At 40.0% G+C, this 21,386-nt stretch overlaps 1 protein-coding gene across 1 annotated transcript in view; it reads right to left on the bottom strand.

The window, feature by feature from the left end:
- The window catches only part of SYNE2 (spectrin repeat containing nuclear envelope protein 2), a 207,543-nt gene that overhangs the window by 154,898 nt on the left and 31,259 nt on the right, over positions 1 to 21,386 (bottom strand). The window contains 17 exon segments of the mRNA XM_082485681.1: positions 4,400 to 4,573; positions 4,843 to 5,001; positions 6,765 to 6,938; positions 8,173 to 8,337; positions 8,507 to 8,694; positions 8,854 to 8,950; positions 10,637 to 10,793; positions 11,497 to 11,609; positions 13,496 to 13,660; positions 14,480 to 14,617; positions 15,376 to 15,477; positions 16,271 to 16,371; positions 16,850 to 17,046; positions 18,904 to 19,085; positions 20,313 to 20,405; positions 20,501 to 20,578; positions 20,848 to 20,943. Coding sequence (XP_082341807.1) covers positions 4,400 to 4,573; positions 4,843 to 5,001; positions 6,765 to 6,938; positions 8,173 to 8,337; positions 8,507 to 8,694; positions 8,854 to 8,950; positions 10,637 to 10,793; positions 11,497 to 11,609; positions 13,496 to 13,660; positions 14,480 to 14,617; positions 15,376 to 15,477; positions 16,271 to 16,371; positions 16,850 to 17,046; positions 18,904 to 19,085; positions 20,313 to 20,405; positions 20,501 to 20,578; positions 20,848 to 20,943 — 2,379 coding nt within the window.

Raw genomic sequence — 21,386 nt, 5'->3', positions numbered from 1 at the left:
ATCAATAAAGACGTTGAACAGAAATGGTCCCAACACTGAGCCCTGAGGCACACCACTTGTGACCGGCCGCCAGCTGGATTTAAATCCATTGAGCACCACTCTTTGGGACCTTCCAGTTAGTCAGTGCTTGATCCAGCGGATCGTATGCTCATTCAGGCCGTGCGAAGCCAGTTTTTCCCCGAGAATTGTATCAGGGACAGTATTGAATGCTTTTTGAAAGTCCAGGTATACAATATCAACAGCCTTTCCCTCGTCCAATATTCTGGTAATCTTGTCATAGAAGGAGATCAGGTTCGTCTGGCAGGACCTGCCTTCCATAAACCCATGCTGACTAGGCCTGATCCCCTGGTTGCCCATTATGTGGGTTTTGATGGCACTCAAGATGACCTGCTCCATGACCTTCCCTGGTATCGAGGTTAGACTGACAGGTCTATAGTTACCTGGATCCTCCTTTTTGCCTTTCTTGTAGATGGGTGTTACATTTGCCAACCTCCAGTCCATTGGGACCTCCCCAGTTAGCCATGATTTCCTGTAAATGATGGAAAGCAGTTTGGCGAGCACGTCTGCCAACTCTTTCAGCACTCTTGGCTGTAGCCCATCCGGTCCCGTAGACTTGTGTGCATCCAAATGGCATAGCAGGTCACTGTTCTCTTCCTCTTTAATCGTGATGCTCTCATTCTGCTTCCCCTCCCTGTCCCCTAGCTCTTGAGGCTGGTTGTCCAGGGAACAGCTAGTTGCACAGCTAAAGACTGACGCAAAGTAGGCATTGAGCACCTCAGCCTTTTCCTCATCCTTTGTAACTATGTTTCCCTATGCATCCAATAAAGGAGGGCGATTTTCCCTAATCCTCTTTTTGTTATTAATGAATTTATAGAAACAGTTTTTATTATCCTTAACAGCTGGAGCCAGGTTGACCTCTAGCTGCACTTCGGCTCTCCTTATTTTCTCCCTGCACAGCTTCGCTACATCTTTATAGTCTTCATGAGAGACTTGCCCCCTCTTCCAAAGGTCATAGACTCTCTTCTTTTTTTTGAGATCCAGCAAGAGTTCCCTATTTAGCCATGCTGGCCTCCTTCCCCGCCTACTTGTTTTTTGGCACATGGGAACAGCCTGCTCCTGTGCCTTTAAGACTTCTTTCTTGAAGTATGTCCATCCTTCCTGGACTCCTGTATCCATCAGGGCATCCTCCCAAGGGATTCTGTCTAGCAGTCTTCTGAACAGATTAAAATTTGCCCTCTGGACGTCTAAGGTGGCAGTTTTGGTAACCCTTCTCCTTGTTTCTTCAAGGATCAAGAACTCAATCATCTCATGATCACTGTGCCCTAGACGGCCTCCAACCTTTACTTCCCCCACAAGTTCTTCCCTGTTCACAAGGAGCGGGTCTAGGAGGGCACTTTCCCTGGTCGGCTCACTTATCAGCTGCATGAGGAAGCTATCCTCCACACATTCCAGGAACCTCCTGGATTGTTCCCTGTCTGCCGTGTTGTATTCCCAGCGGATATCGGGGAGGTTAAAGTCCCCTACAAGTACAATGGCAAACGGCTGCAATATTTCTCCCAGTTGCTTATAGAAGGCTTCGTCCACCTCACTGCTTTGGTTGGGAGGTCTATAGCAGACTCCCACAGCGACGTCACCTTTATTTACCCTTATCCTAATCCAAACACTCTCGACCCTGTTATCACTATACTTAATTTCTGAGCTCTCATAGCATTCTCTGACATACACAGCCACTCCACCACCTCTCCTTTCCTGTCTATCTCTCCTGAAGCGTTTGTAGCCTTCAATTGTGGCACTCCAGTCTTGTGAGGCATCCCACCACGTTTCTGTGATAGCCACCGTCATAGTTTTCCTGGTGTATCATGGCTTCAAGCTCCCCCTGTTTATTGTTCATACTGCTTGCATTGGTATAGATGTACTTTAGATGAGCTAATGGTTTGAACATCTTTTTGTGAGTGTGGGCCCCATTTCCTACCAGGCCCCTCTCAGGTGTTTCTATAATTCCTAGGTGTCTATCGCTTCTCTGAAATGAAATGGTAGAGTAAGAGCCCATGCTAGTCCACCATCCCTCAAGCCCTGGCGTGTTTCCCTTGAGTTTAGACCTAACAGGCCCAGTTATTCCTCTCTCCCCCCTCATATCTAGTTTAAAGCCCTGTCAACAAGCCCTGCTAATTCCTGTCCCAAAATTCTTTTACCCCTCTGGGACAGGCTCATCCCAGCTGCCACCAGCAGGCCAGGTGTCTCATAAGGCAACCTATGATTAAAAAACCCAAAGCTCTGTCAGTAACACCAGTCCCAAAGCCATGAGTTGATCTGCTGTCTCTTCCTATTAATTTCCTCACTCATGATAGCCACTGATGGGACAGAGGAGAACACTACTTGTGTTCCCGATCCCTTGAGCACCCTTCCCAAGGCTTTAAAATCTCTTTTAATTGATTTTGGGCTCCTTCTTCCCACATCATCACTGCCCACCTGAAATACTAAAAGAGGGTAATAATCAGAAGGGTCGACTAGAGTAGGAACTTTGTCTAACACATCCCTGACTTGTGCCCCACGGAGGCAGCAGACTTCCCTGTGAAGCAGGTCAGGACGGCATATTGGTCCCTCTGCCCCCTTCAATAGAGAGTCACCCACAACGATGACCCTTCTGCTTTTCCTTTTAGAATTAAGAATCCCCGTGGAAACTATGCTGAAGCACATGGAAAATAAGGAGGTGATTGGTGACAACCAACATGGCTTCACTAAGGGAAAATAGTGTCTAAAAAATTTGGTGGCCTGCTACGGCGGTGTTACAGTGCTGGTGGAAAAGGGAAGAGCAACTGATGTCATCTACCTGGACCTCGGCAAGGCATTTCGCTCTGTCCCACACGTCATCCTTGTTTCTAAATGGTACAGACAGGGATTTGATGGGTGGGTGGACCACTTGGTAGACAAGAAATTGGCTGGATGGGTGCACTCAAAGAGTTGCGGTCAACATCTCAATGTCCAAGTGGAGACCAATGACAAATGGCGTTCCTCAGGAGTCTGTACTGGGACCAGCATTGTTTAGCATCTTTGTCGGGAATGCGGACAGTGGGATCGAGTGCACCCTCAGCAAGTTTGCCAGCAACACCAAGCTGTGTGGTGAAGTCAACACGCTGGAGGGAAGGGATGCCATCCAGAGGGAGCTGGACAGTCTTGAGAGGTGGGCCTGTGCAAACCTCATGAAGTTCAAAAAGGCCAAGGGCAAGGTCCTGCACATGGGTCAGGGCAATCCCATGCACAAATACAGGCTGGGCAGAGAATGGATTGAGAGCAGCCCTGAGGTGGAGGACGTGGGGGTGTTGGTGGATGAGAAGCTCAACATGAGCCAGCAATGTGCGACCACAGCCCAGAAAGCCAACCGCCTCCTCGGCTGCATCAAAGGAAGTGTGGCCATGAGGTCAAGGGAGGTGATTCTGCCCCTCTACTCTGCTCTTGTGAGACCCCACCTGGATTACTGCATCCAGCTCTGGAGCCCCCCAACACAAGAAGGATGTGGACCTGTTGGAGCGGGTCCAGAGGAGGGCCACAAAGATGATCAGAGGGCTGGAGCACCTCTCCTATTGAGGACAGGCTGAGAGAGTTGGGGTTGTTCAGCCTGGAGAAGAGAAGGCTCTGGAGAGACTTTACAGCGGCCTTCCAGTACCTAAAGGGGGCCTACAGGAAAGATGGGGAGGGAGTCTTTACCAGGGAGTGTAGTGATAGGATGAGGGGTAACGGTTTTAAACTGAAAGAGGGTAGATTTAGATTAGATATTAGGAAGAGATTCTTTACTGTGAGGGTGGTGAGACACTGGAGCAGGTTACCCAGAGAAGTTGTTGAGGCCCCAGCCCTGTAGGTGTTCAGGGTTAGGCTGGATGGATCTTTGAGGAACCTGGTCTAGTAGAAGGTGCTCCTGCCCATGGCAGGTGGGTTGGAACTCGATGATCTTCAAGGTCCCTTCCAACCTAAACCATTCTATGATTCTATGATTTTGAGATCAGGGACTTTCTTTACCAGTGAGTCACTAGGAAAAAGATGTGATTCAATATTCATAATCACACTTTTTAAACGTGTCCAAGAATTCAGGCATGTGATTCTTGATGGGAATCTTAATTATTAATCAGGCAAACAAAATGGCTGTAGTTCAGAACATGATGATTTCTGATGGTATGATTAAGTAAGTTTAGACAGGGCACTGAATACTGATTTACATTTCTTCATTCAAGCTGTCTGCTGTATTAATATATGCTGGCAGTGCTAAATCAAATAGCTGAAAAAAGCATTAATAGCTACGACAAAAATAATTCTGATATTTTTCTCACTGTGGTACCTTAGCCTTTTAGATAGTAAATAGCGCTAAGAAATTCTCAAATTCAATTAGCTCAGTAAACAAACCCACCTCATATCTTGAAATACATTCTTCAGGACTTAATTTTTGACTGACAAGCTGCACAGCCTTTGAAATGGAGGCCTCAAGTTCTTTCTGGGATTCTTCAAAATTGAGCAAAGCCTCCTTCTCTGAGGGTCTCTTCTCAGATTTGGACAAGATGTTGTTCATGTCACCCATGACAGCCTTAGAAGAAAAAGATTATTCAGAATATGCCTGAGTGTCAGTAATTACGTAAAGCTATTGCTTCATAACATCACTCAAGCTTTTCAAGTTGATATATTGATCTTTGAAATGTTCTAGTTTTCACCCCAGCAAGAGTCTGGGAGACTGATTCCAATAGTATAAACCCTTTTGTTATTTTACATCAATGAAAAAGAGTCCTCCTAATCACATAATGCTAAAATTAGAGACGTGTGTGTGTATAAAGTACAGTAGCAATAAAAAAGGAGTACCTCTATTTTGTTTCTGGCTTCTTTAATTCGTGTCTGCAGCCCAGCAGTGTAAGAATGCTGTTGGGACACCTGACTTGAAGCATTTTGTGTCAGGGATTGCAATATCTCTTCTGCTGCCTCAACTTGTTCTTGGCATGCGGTTCCCCTTTCAGCCAAGCTCTGGTTGAATGAAAAGCATTAGAAGCTTCTACAGTATTTATGTCTTTTTGTTTAAAGTAACTGAATGAAAAAAACAACTTTGATCATGGATCATCAATATTTGGTCAAGGAAAAATCTTATATTCCAGTTATGGTCAGTGAATTGCACTGCAAAATCTCTGTGTCTGCTGCCATCCACAGGGGATTCTGCTTGCTGAAACAGTCTTTCTGTCAATGTGATACCTCCCATGTCTTTGCCTCAGAGCCAATTAGAAGTATTTTTTAAACATGGTCTCCCATCCAAACAGCACTCCAAATAAATGTACAAACCACACATTTGGATATGCATTGTCTGATTATGAAGTCATCCAAGAGTAAGCAAATATCAAGGCTCAAATTTTCTTGCCGTATTCAGTACTAAAAGGCAGGAAGCAGCTGGGTATTTTGCATGCAAAAGTAATGTGCAATATTTAAATATTTATCATGAAATGTCATTATTAGAGCTGGTTTGGTCTATGAATATTCAACACATTTTCTTGTTTGAAGTCGTCAATTAGCATTCTTCTAATGATAATTGGTGCTTTATTCTGGATCTCAACCTATTGTACCACAGGTAATAAGCAACCTGATCTCTTCTGCTCACAGACATAAAGATACAATACCAGTGACATTTTGGGGGGATGTATTTTGGGGTCTTTTGTTACTTCGCTGTTTTTAACAAACTAGTGTCACACTGCAATGAGGCTTATTTTATAAACATAGGCCCACAATTACGAAAAGATGAATAGATTCTTTTTATAGGCTCACACTCCTGTCAACTAAACACAGTGCAAGAAGGCACAAACCAAAAGTAAACTAACACTAATTTTGGTTCACAGTTATTGTAGATGGATTTAATGTATCAAAGAAGATGTCAGTTTAATTTTAGCCATTAGACAGAAGGGCTCCAATCAAACCATCTTCTGGTGGTCACCTTCCTACCATTAGATTATACTGGCCTTGCTGCAGAAATAGCAAAAGGCAACATAGGACAGTGCTTCAGCTTCCCCAGTGCAAAGCTTGGCACCTTTGTTCAGTCTCACCTCCACTGGCAGGTGAAAAATCAGACTTTGTACTGAAGCTGCTGAGTTATATATACAGATTTCCACCCGCCATCTGCTAGGGGGAGGAAACAGTAACCCTTGGCAGAGAGACATGGGAAACAATAGAGATAGTGGAAGTAAGAAGAAATTCATCAGTGCTCATTGTGGATATTTAGAGCAACTGCCTATAAGCCAAGATGCACAAATTACCCAGCATGCTGCTGAAAATACTTCAAGTATTCTGGTTTTTGACAGGTAAACCTTGAATACAGCCAAGTTGTCCCAAACCTCCTCCCTGCACTGCAGGGTAGACGATAGAAAGCATGGTATGACTAGGGGAAATTCTCAACTTGGCACCTTGCAAAGTTTTAGTCTGCTGTAAATGCGGTGCTGAAGAGAGAGTAACTAGTATCACTCAAGAGCAAGCTGCTGATCAGTGGCACCAACAGCACTTCATTGGCACTTGCTTGTCATCTGGACTCACTGATGTTGGAAGAATCATTTATAGCTCATCTGGGAGTGATCCTGGCAAATAACATCAAAACACTAGCATTGTCTTGAATTTTTACCAATGTTAGAGTACAAAATCCACATTCATGTCTGCTTCACTGATAATGGCTCGTTTTACCCCAGCCACTAATCTGTGCTGAAAGATGAGAATCTGATGAACAAGTATTTTAAGCAGTGTATTTCCATTTTCACCTGCAAACGTTCCTCCATCTCAGGTCGCACAGGCCCCTCATGACCGATCTCGCCAAGCAGGTGTCCAGTCTCCCCTGCCCAGCTGTCCACACCTTCAAGGAGCTCTTCAATTTTCTCCAGGCTCCCCGGAAGCTTCCTGGTCTTTTCAGCAGCATCTGTGCTCTCTTCATCAAGCTATAAACAAAGAGCAGGGTAAGATGTTCATACCCATCATTGGTTCATGGGTCTCTCCACTATTCTCCTGCAACACAGTCACCACTTAGGTTACTTTCCAGCTTTTGAACCCAACAGGGAACAAAGGAGAAATAAATGCCAAACATGCTGGTAAATACATCATGTGAAGCTCGGTTCTTCAACCCTGAGAGCAGCACAGCACAACCTGTGCCCATATGGCCCACCCCCTCCCCTATAAAGCAAGCAGCCACGGCCACACTACGATGGTGAATAACTCCTGGGCTGCAGCGTCCCCCAGCCTATGCCAGGGAATTGTCCAACAGAATAACAGCTGGTGTTGGTCAAATCCAGACCAGGAAGCATGCTAACAGTTTAATGGTACTGGCAGTCACAGGCCAGAGCTCAAGCATTTGCCCTACGTTACAGCCATAATGTCACAAGCAATGCCAGAAAAATAACTCCTGAAGTCCTTCAGCCATTGTAACGGTGGAAGAGGCCTCTTTATCTCTGCTTTCTGAATGTATTTCCTAAAAGTATCTCTTACTACAGGTTTTTCTAGGAAACTCGGGATTTCTCTTACACTTGGGAACATGTTTCCTTTGATCTTCTTGCATTCTCATTAAGCTCATCTCCTACAAAAACATTTTAATTTTTCGTCACCTTTTATTGTCACAGCAGAACCTTTAATAAATGTCAATGAAAGGCTCAACTTAGAAAATTAAGAGCTCTAATATTCCCAGGCAGAGCAAAAATATTGTTCTTGTGAAAGTATTCTAGGAAATGTAATATATGTAACATTAAGCAGGTTGAATAGGAATTTACAGTAGACTAAAAACCTGTCAAGTGAGCTGGTGTAAAGTTGCAGAACCCTAGAAATATCTATCCAGCAATAATTACTTTCTACTAGCTGAGGCAGAGATTATACAATTTAGCAAAGGCTCCCAAGCTCTTAACAAATTGATTACTTCCATCTCTAGAACTGAATAAGGAGGTTTATCCTGCAATAAGATTTCCTTTTATAAGTGGTTTTAAAATTTCCATTAAAAAATGGAACATTTTCCATTGTGTCATAAAGAGCATTTAACTGAGTCACAAAGACTTAAGAATGGGATGCCTCTGTGTCTTCTCTATTCCTCCTGTTTTAAAACTGGCAATACCTAGTTGACTAAAAGATTTATTAACCTCTGATTAGCTAGCTGATAAGCAAGAGAGTCATACAAAACTTGTAACTTACAAAGTGTGTCCGCTTGATGAACTTAGCCCATCTCCTGTTCAGTTTCTTCAGTTCTTTGGCAATATTTGATCCAACCTGCTCTTTGCTGACTTCAATGAGATGGTTCCCAGCTTCATTTAAGGAACCATGAACTGAATTCCATTTTGCCAGGATCTCAGAAGGGATCTAGACAGAGGCACTGAAATCATTTAAAGCAGAACTCTGCCAAAAGTTTATTTCCAAAATGGGGAACAGAAAAGCAACAACAACAACCACTGTCATGTATAATGCTTTCCTTCGGGGAGGCTTCCAAGTATCTCTGTCTGTCATTACAAAGAGAAATCCAACCACATACCTCTTTTGGATGCTCATTTCTTTTTTCTTCCAGCCATGTCTTTAGTAAGTGGATGTTTTCTGTATAATTACTCCAGGAACACAGGACTTTCTGTAGGGTGGTATTTACATTGGAAATATAGTCTCTGCACATAGAAATCTTTGACTCCACTGTCTTAAAACGTTTGCTAATTTCTTGAGGATCTCCAGCTAGGACATCAAATAGGGAATCTTGTTATACATTTGGAAACAGAGAGGTTAATTTCATAGAAGCAGTATTTTACCCAAAACATAGTGGAAATTAAAACGGGTGACAGCACACCAGTTCAAAATAGAGGTCTTCATATCAATTTATGTGCACAAACTTACCTAAGTCAGGATCGCTTATGTTTTTGTTTTTCAAATCTTCACAGATGTGAGTAGCAGTTTCTAGTTGAGTTTCAAGTCTCTTTTCTTCAATGAAATTCTGCCCAAAGTGAAAAGTAATTGGCATGGGTAAACTAACCCACATAAAACTAGGTAGGAAATGCAGCTTGGGATACATTTTTTTAAACATAAGCCTATAACCTGCAGGTTAAATGTAAACTGAGCAATGTCCCTCCAGCAACTCATCTGCACCCTTTAGTCTGAAACAGACCTGATCTTTTTTCTGGTCGTACAGTGAGTAACTTAAATGGGAATATTAATTCCTGAATGTCACTGCCTCAGTCACAGCCGCGCATGAATCAGGACTGCTTATTTCAAAAAATTACAGCCGTAGGGCAATATTAAGAAATGGCATATAGAACAAGTCAGGCAATATTTAGTCACAAGTCAAAAAAGTGATGAAAGTGAAAGGTGGGTTTCCCTGCATGCACAGAAATACCAATGTGCCTCGTTCCTGCCACAGATCAAGTAAAATCCAAACTGGGGATGGAAAGGATAAGAGAGGAAGAAATGGGAGCAGAGGAGGAGACTTGTGCTTTGAACATTCATCCAGGGAATGAGGGACCATCCTCAGTCCCTCTCTGTCTGAGCTGCATCTCACCCCAGAGCTCCCTACTCCTACAAACATCCTACCTAGCAGGCTACAAAACAACCTTTCTTGTGGCCATGATGAACCTGAGCCACCATGCCACCACTCAACCCCAACCACACATCATGGGACCAGAGGGAGAGCCAGGAATAAGCCTTAAACTCCTTGGGAAAGTTCTATATTCTATCAATTTGAGAAAGACCACGAACCACAACTTGAGCAATAACATGATAATAAGTATTTATGAAACCAACTGAATCAAGAAACTCAGTGCAGATTAACTCTGTATTCCCATCTCACCACAGGGTAAGGTTAACACTGCTCAGGAAAACTGATATTTTATACAACCTCTTGTTGCTTCCTTCCACAGTACTGATGCTGGTGAAATTCCCAGTAATTTAACTAGGAATTTTCCAGTCTGAAAAGCTTCTGAGAAACTCTTTAGAAATTCCACTAAGATGGAAGTCCCATAAACTGGAGATGGGACAAAATCGATGGCATCAGCATTTTCATCTCTCTGCCTCTACTCTTGATGCATCTTTGGCAGTATTTGGTGTAGGGTAATCCATCCCCTCCCGTAGGCCTACACGTGGCATCATTTTAATAACTTGAGCTCAGAAGCTGATCTAAGCACAAAATATAACAAAACAAGACTATTCATATTCACCGCAAAGCATAAGGAGGTAAGGAAGATGGAAAAGGAAGAGGCAACAGCAAAAGGCAGTATTAGCCAGCACTGTGGGTAACTGTTGTTTTTGAAAATAGCAACTACTGACCTACCCCAGAGAGGTCTGAGTTAGGGAACAGCTGCTACTGCTGGCCTTATAAATAGTCTAGAAAGAAAGAAATCTTCCCAATAAAGAAAAAAAAGGGCAGAGAGAAAATTACAGTCACAACTCGCTCTATTTCTCCAAACTGAAGAAAGAACTCTCACTCAGAGGAAAATGGAAAGACCTGGAGAAAGCTTCTATGGAAGTCTACCTGTCCTTCTTTGCATAAATCCCAGATCTCACAAGTCTACCATGCTTCTACCAATTATCGTAGTATCTTCAGATGAGGACAGACACAAGCTTGAATCAAAGAGAGGTGGGGAAAAATAATTATTGTCAAGGTGTGATACATATATTTTAAACTTACATTCCAATTTTCCAGCAGTGATTCCACAGACTCCTTTGTCCCATATTTCATGTCCCAGATATTTAGTTTTAACATCACCTCATTGGCAATAGCTGAGCACAGTCCATAGTGGTATTCAAGAAAGGTATTGGAGTTTGTGAAACAAATATTACTAAATCTGCAAACAGTGAAACGTTCCAAAAGTTGACTCAAAATCATTGGATATAGAAAGCATTAATGTATTGAGTTTTAAGCCTAAAAAATCAGAATTACATATATGTAAACATTATTTTGTTATGACAGGAGTAAAATTTTAAGATAACAACAGTTCATTTTTTTTTTTTTAAGTAGTAACAATTTTGAGTCAATACTGACTGCTCAATTTACGAAAAAAACTTAAATGACCAGAAAAGTGGCATCTATCATCTATATGTCAAAGGGTCTCAGGTTACAGACACAGATTCACTGGTCATTTTGAAAATACCCTCCAACAGCTATATAGGGTTGCACAACCTGTACATCTCAGTGATTTTAAAAAGAGGAAATTAAAAATCAGAGAAAGAATCCCCACACCCAGAGAAATTTTACATTCAAAATATTCATGTTTCCTACATCTAGGGGGTGTTTCCTGTCCACACCAGCAAAGGGCATCTGAAAAGGTCCTGTCAATGAGCTCCACTTTGTACACATAATTAGAAATTCATTGGACCCATGAGTGAACCTGATTGCTCCACTTGACAGTTAATCTGTGCTTAGGTGGAAAATACTCTTTTTCTGCAAGGCATGGATAAGTTATGTGCTTTGTTCAGAATAGCAGAGCAAGTCAATAGCAGAGCTAGAATACAACATAGTCAAAGTAGAGGGAATTTGAGGATCACAACCTTCTTTTCATTTCCTCTAACTTTTCAGGCAAGACTAGTGGCATATTCTTCTCATCTTCATTCTTAAATGATTGAAGGGTGTCCAAGTGAGAATCAAAACAATCCATCAAGCCCTGGGAAGAAAAAGACATAGTAAGCCATTCATTTTAATCTAGAGTATTTCATCTGGGAATCTGCAAGTCACCTGCCATTAGAGTGAGAGCTATTAAGAACTAGTCAGCACAAGGCAATCTTCCAGTGTCTTTACTTACTAAAGTGCAATGAAAGTATTTACCTCATCACCTTCTAAAGCGTATATTTAGTGCAGTACTATCTGATTTCTATTATCATTGAGCATCTAGTTAAATATAAGGAACATGAATATACACTACCCATGCCATCATATTTTTCCGCACTTTCACTATCATCTTTAGTACAAAAAAGTGTTATTGTAACACTTTCAAGATATTAAGTTATTCTTTGCTATGTGTTAGCAAAGACTGGCAGCAAAACCTGTTGAATATCAACAGGTTATGTCACACTTTTTTAATACTTCATTTGACCACTCAATAAATTTCCATCTAACACCATGCTGATAGCATATCACATTAAGCCTCTGATGGCCGGTATCACATGATTGGGGAACATTTTATGGGCGTGTGTCTCAGCATCAAATTGTCTATGTAAAAATAAACCATAAAATGCATAGAATATAAGCATATTCATAAATGGCATATAAAGAAATACACTACAAGTTCATTTCTATGTAATAAAACCCGCCACAAAGCATGTTCATGGAAGAGGTTGAATCCTGGGGCAGCCCTCAACCCCAAAAATAGTGCATAGATTTTAAACACTTGATTTTGTAACCTTAATACTATTCCAGTCAGACAGTCATGAGCATTGGTGGGTAATTTCCAAGATCTTAAGTGAAAGTAAAATTTCCAGTATAAGGCACCACCTTGGCAACAAGATTCCTACATGAGATATACTAAAAGGACTGACTATAGGGAGGGGAAAAAAATTCTCAACAGAATGTATTTCCATCAGGATAAGTGAATTTCACAGAAATTAAGTAGCTTGGGTTTCTTCTTCTTAAGGAACTTAATGATTTTATCTACATATTCAATGGGAAAAAGGAAACACCTAAACCAACAACATCTCTCCCTGTCTCATTCTTAGAAATGCTTTACTGACTTAGGCTGAACAACAAAAATCATAGATCATATGGCTAAGGTCTGACAAAGTTGTTATCAGTTAAAAAGCCCTCTTTCATATCAGGAGCCAACTAGCAATGGTACAAAAAAGTGGTGTTATCAAGCCACTCACAAGAATGTCTATTTCCCATTCTTTCAAATTCACTTTAAGGACATGTCACAAAAACATCTAGCTTCCCCCTTGTTCATAAAAAAAACCAAGCATAGCATTATCATGATCAACCAGGCATCAACACATCTACTCTTTTTAAAGTTTTCAAAGTCAAGAGGATATTTAAACTATTATCAGTGTAAAGATTTCAAGATCAGAATAAATACCTTGTATGGTTCTGAGTTATCAAAATACCTCCCATTGCTTTGAATGGAATTACAGAGTGATTCAGCAAATACTTAACTTTAAACACACAAACTGCGTGAACTCACTGGAATGTAACCCTGAGCCCAAGTGCTTTTCTGAATAGGTATGTATTAAGCATAGATTTAAAGATAAGGATGCATTACCCTGTGTTATTACTTAACAAACAATCAAGTTGCAGGAACCACATAAAAAAAGAATACCATAATTTACTCATTCAGATAGTACTCAAATCTAATCTCACCCCAGTGAAATCAGAAACCTTCCTTATATACCCATGCAGTTATTTAATTAAACTCATTATTGTTCAAAGGTATGTTCAGAAGAGCTTTTCATCTTCAGAAGATAAACATATCCATATCACTTCCCAAAATGTCAAATAGGAATTCCATAACAAGTGCTTTGCTAGGTCAGACTGAAGCAGAATGTTCCTTTATGATCAGCATACCTTAAATATTACAATTATTTCTCTGAAGACAAACATTGCTTTAAACGGGTCCTGCAAATCAGGCAAATCTTCTGCCTGCAGATGTTCTACCTCCTGAAGCCAGGCCTCAATGCTATCCAGAGGGAAGGGCAACATCTGGTCCAGCTTTGCTTTCCATTCGTTAATCTTAAAAAGGAAAACAAATAATTAAATTTCTCACTACTATTTTCTTCCCCATCCCCAAGATACTGATATATGCTCCATAAGTTGCTGCTTTAGACATCCCAGAAAAAAAAAACAACACCTTTCACCATTTAGAAAAGGAGCTTCCAGTGAAGTCAGCTGCAAATCAGCTATGTTTACCTGAGACCCAGATTTGGTCCAGCCTGTAATCTCTGTAACACTACAGAGAATTTGGCAGTAACTATCCTTGGCTGGTTACCATCTCACAGACCAGCCACAGGGAAATTTACAGTAAATTAGTTGCAAAATAGAGGGGAACCAGGGATGCTCTGGACAGCTTTCCATCACGGGGCTGACAGGGGAACTTGCTCTTCCATAAAGAGCAATTACCCACAAGGCCCAACACATCCCACCTGCAGCAGAGGTGGACAACACAGCCAACCTCATTGCAAAGCACTGACCAACCAGATCTCACTATGTCACTATCCCTGCTGTGGGAAAGAATATATTAACACACTTTTCCCAGCTGCATCATTATCTGAGCCATAATTATGTCCCAAAAGAACCTTTTAAGCATAAATAGGTCAAAAACTTTGATCAGAAGAGTGCTCAAAGATAATCAGATGCAGTCTATTTTTCACAGATGTCTCGATCTCCTGATGCTCAGGAGGCAGAAGGGTAATACACAGTAACTTTCTGCCTCCTCTTAGGCACTGTACACCCCCTCCCCACTTTTCCCTGTTCAAGTTCCTGGGCTAGACTTAGGCTTCTCCACCAAACGTGATTGTGCTGGTAATGAAGTGAGCTAGAAATGCCTCTGACCTGAGAGATCAGTTTATCCCACTCTTCTCTCATCTGCTGCTGGCTTTCACTCAGTTCAGCTTCACTTCGTTTTGACAACAACACAGGCAGAAAGGGTTTTTTTTCTTGGTTAAATGCTTCCATAAATGACATCATTTCCTAGGGATAAAAAGGAAGAGTAATTCATAGAAGACTTCAGATGGAAGCTCACGGAGCCAAGTACTGCCTTTGAACACATTGGTATGACTTCCATTAACTTCAAAGGGTGTGATGCACGGAAAGGCAAGATAGCAGGAAAGAGGCATACTTGTCTCCAGGCAGTATTTGGGTCTGAAATTGTAGGTGCCATTCACTAGCAAGATCTATATTTAATACAATGTCATTGCGGTCAGGACATGGTTCTCCCCTCCCACCAAGAGAAAGGGAAAATTCCTCCCCTCACAGTCCCCCATGGGACATTTTATTACAAACTCTGGCTACAATGTAAACGAAAGAAAACTTTACTTCAGGCACAATCTACAGCAAACATTTCAACTACTCCACTACAACACTAGTTGGGTAAAACCTACTGTTATTATTACCACAGAAATGGCAAAGGCAACCCTGTAAAGGGCCAATGTGCTTCAATCTTGCCCAAGTCTTCAACTATGTCAATTAATTAAAAGACACTACTTTACTCACTCTAAAAACACTCTGGTCAGAAACCAAGCAGCGTATATCTGTTTCCTAACAGAAATTTTATCCTATTCTTCCCTCAATAATTTGAGGGCATTTATCAAATTCATTGTCATATTTCCAACTCGTTTAAAAGTTTATTCAACACTTCAGTTTAGATAATGAAGATGAAAAGCTATGTTTCTAGGAATATTTTTAATATTTCTTTTTGCAAAAGCAGTTAAATATGAAATGCAACTTACTTTGTACTTCTGGTAATATGTTTCATTCTCTGTGTCGATCAGCAACTTTGCTAACTTCTCCTCCTGTGCAGCCAACCAGCTCACTGCCTCCTTTACTTTTTCCTGGTAATTAGAGCAGAAAATTTCATTTTTTGATTTTGCAAGCTTTGTTTTTAATTTACATTGTGCCATAAAACAACACACATGGAGCATATGACAAACTCTGTTCAAAGCTATTGAAAAACAAATAATAATTCCTGGGGACTGTAATGAGTTTTGGGTCAGGGACTATTACAGAGCAAGGCCAAAGTTTTAAACCTGGCACCTGGATATATGAAGGCGTCAAAAGCAGAGCCTGACTGCAGTCCTACTGAAAGCAGAGTATCAGTATGGAGATATGTGAATAACCAATTAATACATAGACTGTCATAGAAGAATATAGAGAATAGAAAACTTGGTTTTCTAACCAGTGTGATCTGTGAGTGACAACTTCTGTCTGCTTTACATGAGAGCTATTAAATGTAAAGCTGGTTGTTCTGCACATTTGCAAATCTGTCTGCCTTTACCCCAATATTTACATACAGACTACAGAGCACACATGAAGGCAACCAGGCTTGAAAATGTCCTCTGTAATAGTTAAATGAAAAAACAAGCCAACCTGCACAGCAATTCCACCTGTATCATCAAAAATCTATCACATTGAGACTTGACTACCACACAGGAACATCATATGGTCCAAGCCAATTCAACCCTGTCAGTAGCTGAATCTGAGTATCAAACCATGATCTACTATCTAACTGTTACTGAGTCAGGTTATAAACTGTGCAAGGAAAGTACTGATACTCTTGGCATCTATGATGCATGTTCATTTAAAAATGCATCTAAAAATGCCTCAGTGATAAATCACATTACATACCTGCATATCTTCTTCAGACTCAGGCAAATTCCTGGAGTATTGCAAAAACTGAGCCACATAAGTCATGATTGATTTTTCATCCGGATTCATAATGTCAACATCTACAAGAGCCAATACACCATTTACATAATCACACAGCCCTCTAGGCCTGATCACATAATTACACGCTATACTGCAGTTATTAAAATACATTACCATAAACATGTTTATTTCACAGCAGCTCAGTTAACATACCATTGACAGAAATTAATATGTAATGAACATTTTTTCCTTGGGAATGTTTTAATATAACATATCAAACTAATGAAGAAGTTTCTCCCATGAACAGGAAGGTTTCATACCCTTTCTTCTACATATCATTCCTGCATTTTCTGCCAATTCAAAAATCCAACAAATCTTAAGTACAGTTGGTGTTATAAAATAAAGAACCTCAGGTTTGAGCATTACAGTAAAGATCAAATAAAGATCATTTCAAACTTAAGCATAGCCTTATTTTTTCCTGTATTACAAGTCAACACATACAGGATTATATTACTCTCACTCCTGATAACAAAGACCAAAAACAAGCAGATCATTTACCTTCAGGTTCAAGAAGCCGTGGAATATTCAGCTCCAGTTCTGCAATACTAAAAGCCTCTTTCAGGTTTTCTTTATTGCTTCTAGATTTTGCCTTCTCCAAATCAACTAGACCTGGTCGTAAGTTTTGGATGATGGCTAAAAAAGGCAGTCCGCTTCGCCAACTTGACTTGAAATCAGTCACATTGATAGATGCTTGCCTATCCCAAAAATGATTAGAAACAAAATGTCATAGCCTGTTTCCTCAGATGTCCTAAGTACAAATTTAGAAGTAAAATATAAATTCAGTAAAATGGGGTATGAACCAAATCTAAGGAGTTATGAAGAACCTTGCCACTGAATTTCTAGAGAAGCTGGGTCAGACAACAATACAGACAGTATTGTGTTATATATATATATATTTTCTATATATATATAAATATATATATTTTCTATATATATATAAATATATATAAATATATATATATTCTATATATATAAATATATATAAATATATATATATATTCTATATATATAAATATATATAAATATATATATATTTTATATATATATAAATATATATATATATTTTTTTTTTTTACTATTTTTGCAAAATGACTCAATGTTTTTATCTTGTGTTGCATTCTGACGATACAGCCTTGCTGATCCAATATCCTTTCTGAACGTCAACTTTGTGCTTAGTATCTGTGCAGTCTATGGGATGGAAAAACAACAAGCAAAGCACTGAAGAGCATGCAGGTATTTGACTGTAAGGGCACTGAGTATTGGAATTACCTCTGTCATTTTAGAAAATCCAGAATTTAAGAGAGATCTATTACTGCAAGAAAGATATTTCTTTTTCTCTTATTTAGCTTTGTGTCTTTAAAACACTTTCTATTAAGCAGTTCCTGGACAGTGCTGTGAAGCATCCAGCTCTGAAAGCCACAGGGATTTCTGGGACAACTTTTGAGAAACAGCTCATGTATTACAAGTGTGTTACAGCACAGAAAAGATGTGAGGTTTCAGATAATCAAATTTAGTTACACCACAATGGGCCAGGACTTACAAGATTTGTACTTTTACCAAAAACTACAGGATTTACTGATAACAAAATCATTCAAGGTAATCACAGTTTGGAAAGGATGCTACAAAACAGACAGCAATATTGCTGAAAAATAAAAACAAGCAAAAGAAAAAGGAGGATTTAATGGACATAGAGCTGATTTTTTACACTCCAATCAATCTTGTCCTGATAAAACACAGCTAAAAGAGAAACTTCAGTGCATGAAAACATTCTCCCAGCAGAAAGTGTCTGATGTGCTGATGAAGGCCTTTGTCTCCTACTAACAACATGGAATATTAGTAGGATGTTATTAGAACATAACACAACCAAAGAGCAGGAGAGAAAGGACTGACGTTATTATAAAATATATTTGAAACACCTTGGAGTGAAGCAGTAGCCTTAAAGAAAATGTAAAGCCTGCCCCTTGCAAGAAATACCTACATCTGTTCTAGATTGTATGCTGTGAATAATCCCACTGAAATCAACCGAGCTTTCTGTACATCAAACATAAGCAAACTTCTTGTTAGAATCAGGAGCTTGAACCTCTTATGTTCACTAGGGTATTTCTTGGGGATCATGAAGTGTTTTGACAGAAAAATACAAGACGTGGGAATCCTAAAAATCCTACATTTTCCATTAAACAAACCCCCACCTAATTAATGAAACTTTGTTAACCAGTGCCAACCACAAGGATTAAAACTAGCAAATCATGTAAACATTCCACCAGACTTATCACACAGAAGCCCCTAAAAGAGAAAAGCCAAACAATTCACGCTGTGGTATTTTATCAGTAGGATTAGCTTTGCTTTATTATATTTAAAGGGCTCATGTCAAAACATTTAGGGTCTGATTCATGGTAAAAGTACTGGTAACAACATCTGAAATCTAAAGGATTTTCTGTTAAGCTGTCACTAAGTAATGTTAGAAAAAAAGAGGAGAAAACATCACCACATTTAGAGGAAAGCCATAAATACAACCTGCAACATACTATTTATAAGTCTTGGATGGAACTTACAGTGAACACTGTTCTTTTGCCCACAACAAAAGAGCCTTTGTAGCAGAGATCTTCCACCGTTCCTTAATTTTAGCACTTTTTTTAGCTGGTCGGCTTGCCTTTGAAGAGGAGTCAACAGCGCTTGAACAATCAAGTGAAGGCTGATTGTAAGTACAAGCAAGTGTCTTGGCAAGTTCTTCAATCTATCAGAGATGATGGGAGAGTTAATCAGGCTTCAGTGAAAATTTACCAAGACATCAATGGCAGAAAACCAGAGACTTAGAAAGGACTCAATGACAGCTGTAATAGTAGTTCCCTGCCCCCAAAGATCAGATCAGATTTTTTTGTCTGTTCAACCTGAACTATTAAATGCTGAATTCCATCTTTAGGTGATTTTTTTGGCAGGAAATATTCACGCAAAGACTTCCATGTTATAGTGTGGGTACCAGCACTGGTATCAAGGGACCTTCTCACTCAATGCACTTTTCTACTCCTCCTACCAGTGAAAGTAGCTTGTGGCAGCTGTGTTTTCTGCTGTCAACAGCGTCATGTGTTAGCCATGCTCAGAGTTTGCCTGCTCACTCAGAGTGCAAGAAAAACCTACTCGATAGACATAAGAGATCTACATTTGGTTAGAGAAGCTTGGTTTAGGTAAAAAGATAATGCATACAGCTATGTGCAGCACAAGAACCTTCAGCACCAAAGCTTTTCTTGGTCAAAGAATACGAGCTGCATTTAATACTGTTGAATAACCTTACTTCTTAGTGCTCTCCTGAGCCTCAGTCACCAGTTCACTCCCAGTGTACCTATGTTAATTCATTGTTGGGCTCTTTCTAGAAGCCAGTTTGGCTCCATCATCCTCTACGACATGATTAAAGCAAGGCCCTGTGCTTCCAAACACCCCTCCTCCCCATAACTTCATGCCACACAAGAGACATGCTCAGTATCTTGTACAAGAAACATCACTATGACAAGCTTCGCATTATTCAGGCACCTGGTACTGAAAATAATAATAGCAAGAATTACACATTGTGAGCACAGCCAACATGGAAGAGGGAGGCTGCCCTTGATGGAGATGGATGTGAGCCACTTTGCTCTATTTGGAGCTTAATCATTACAGACCTTAAAGATATAGGCAAAGATTAGCCTACTTTTTAACTGGTTACTTACAAAAAAACCCTCAGTATCTTTTCTTCCTACCATTTGCAGCTAGATACCGATGGCTGTAATGCCATCATTGCGTTGCTGAAGCAGCTCAGATGCACAGGCAAGACACACTGGTGCATCTTCTCCCCGAGTCACCACTACAAGATGTCAGAAAATAATTTTCTGCTTTGTACTAATTCATCTAATTTGGCAACCACGTAAGTCAACACATTTTTGTGCTTTCTACCTCTACTGAAACTCTCTTACATTGCTGAAATACTTACATGAAAATGAAATATTATTGTCCAAATTAGGCCAAGCACAATGGAAGGTTTTCCTTCAATAATGTCAGCAACATGAATATTTATGAGCTTGAGCTAAAGAGAAAAAAAAAAAAAGGATCATTGTTAACAAAGAAAATGTTCCACCAGCTAAACTGGCTTTAGTTGTGAATTTTGAAGTTAATACTCACTGATCTGCTCTTTAAAAATGTCAAAGCATTTTCTATGTTGCTTCTGCACTGGAAGGTATTAAATCCTTTTTCCCGTGGCTGTGAAGCAAAAAGAACAGGTTACATCCTCAGTTGTAAAAACTAATTTTATTTTATATTTTGATAAGGGAAGTCCTGCAAACATTCACAAATTACTTCGGACCAACTTATTTCAGTGTGTTTCAGTGTTAGTGGTGTAAGAGTAAGTTACTTGCAAATAGCTCTATGACTCCAGAGGGATCGTTCATATGCTTACAATTAAGCATATCCAGAAATCTTTGCTGGATTTGACAAAAGGCTGAAGTAATATTTTTATAACTGTGTCTTACCAGATGTTGACCTGAAAGCACTTCCAGCAGATCCAAAAGCAAATGTCCTTGCTGTATGTCTGTATACAGGTCTGAGATAACAGAAGGAGGTGTATGCTGCAAAATAAATTTCAATGCTTGTCACACCACCTTTTGCCATTTTGAACTCAACACACTACAGAACATCACATATTACTCCGTTGTTAAAAAAATGTTTAGCTGCCTTTATTTTTTCAGTGAGCTGAAATATAAATCCTGCACCAAATCAGCCATATTCTGCTTCTTCTAACCCATTATGTGTATCTCTTATTCCCCCTTGTCCTGCCTCTGAGTTTTATAAGGGTTATTTTAAGTCCCATTTTCAAGTATTCCTACTTTTCAAGGAGGTATGTGGCAAAAAACCCAAAAGCTTTGAAAGGGGGAAAGTTCAATGTACATTGAGTACAAATTTGCCTATAGAGCTGAATAACTAAACCCTCACTCTTTTCACCCGCTTGTGGACAATACAAACCTACCATGAGCTTAACAGCTTCTGCTCAAGAAGGGACAAAAACGGGATT

Source organism: Vanellus vanellus (assembly GCF_965231255.1).
Source record: "Vanellus vanellus genome assembly, chromosome: 6".
NCBI classification, from domain to species: domain Eukaryota; kingdom Metazoa; phylum Chordata; class Aves; order Charadriiformes; family Charadriidae; genus Vanellus; species Vanellus vanellus.
The sequence above is the reverse complement of the archived record's forward strand: the minus strand, read 5'-3'. Positions and strand labels throughout refer to the sequence as shown.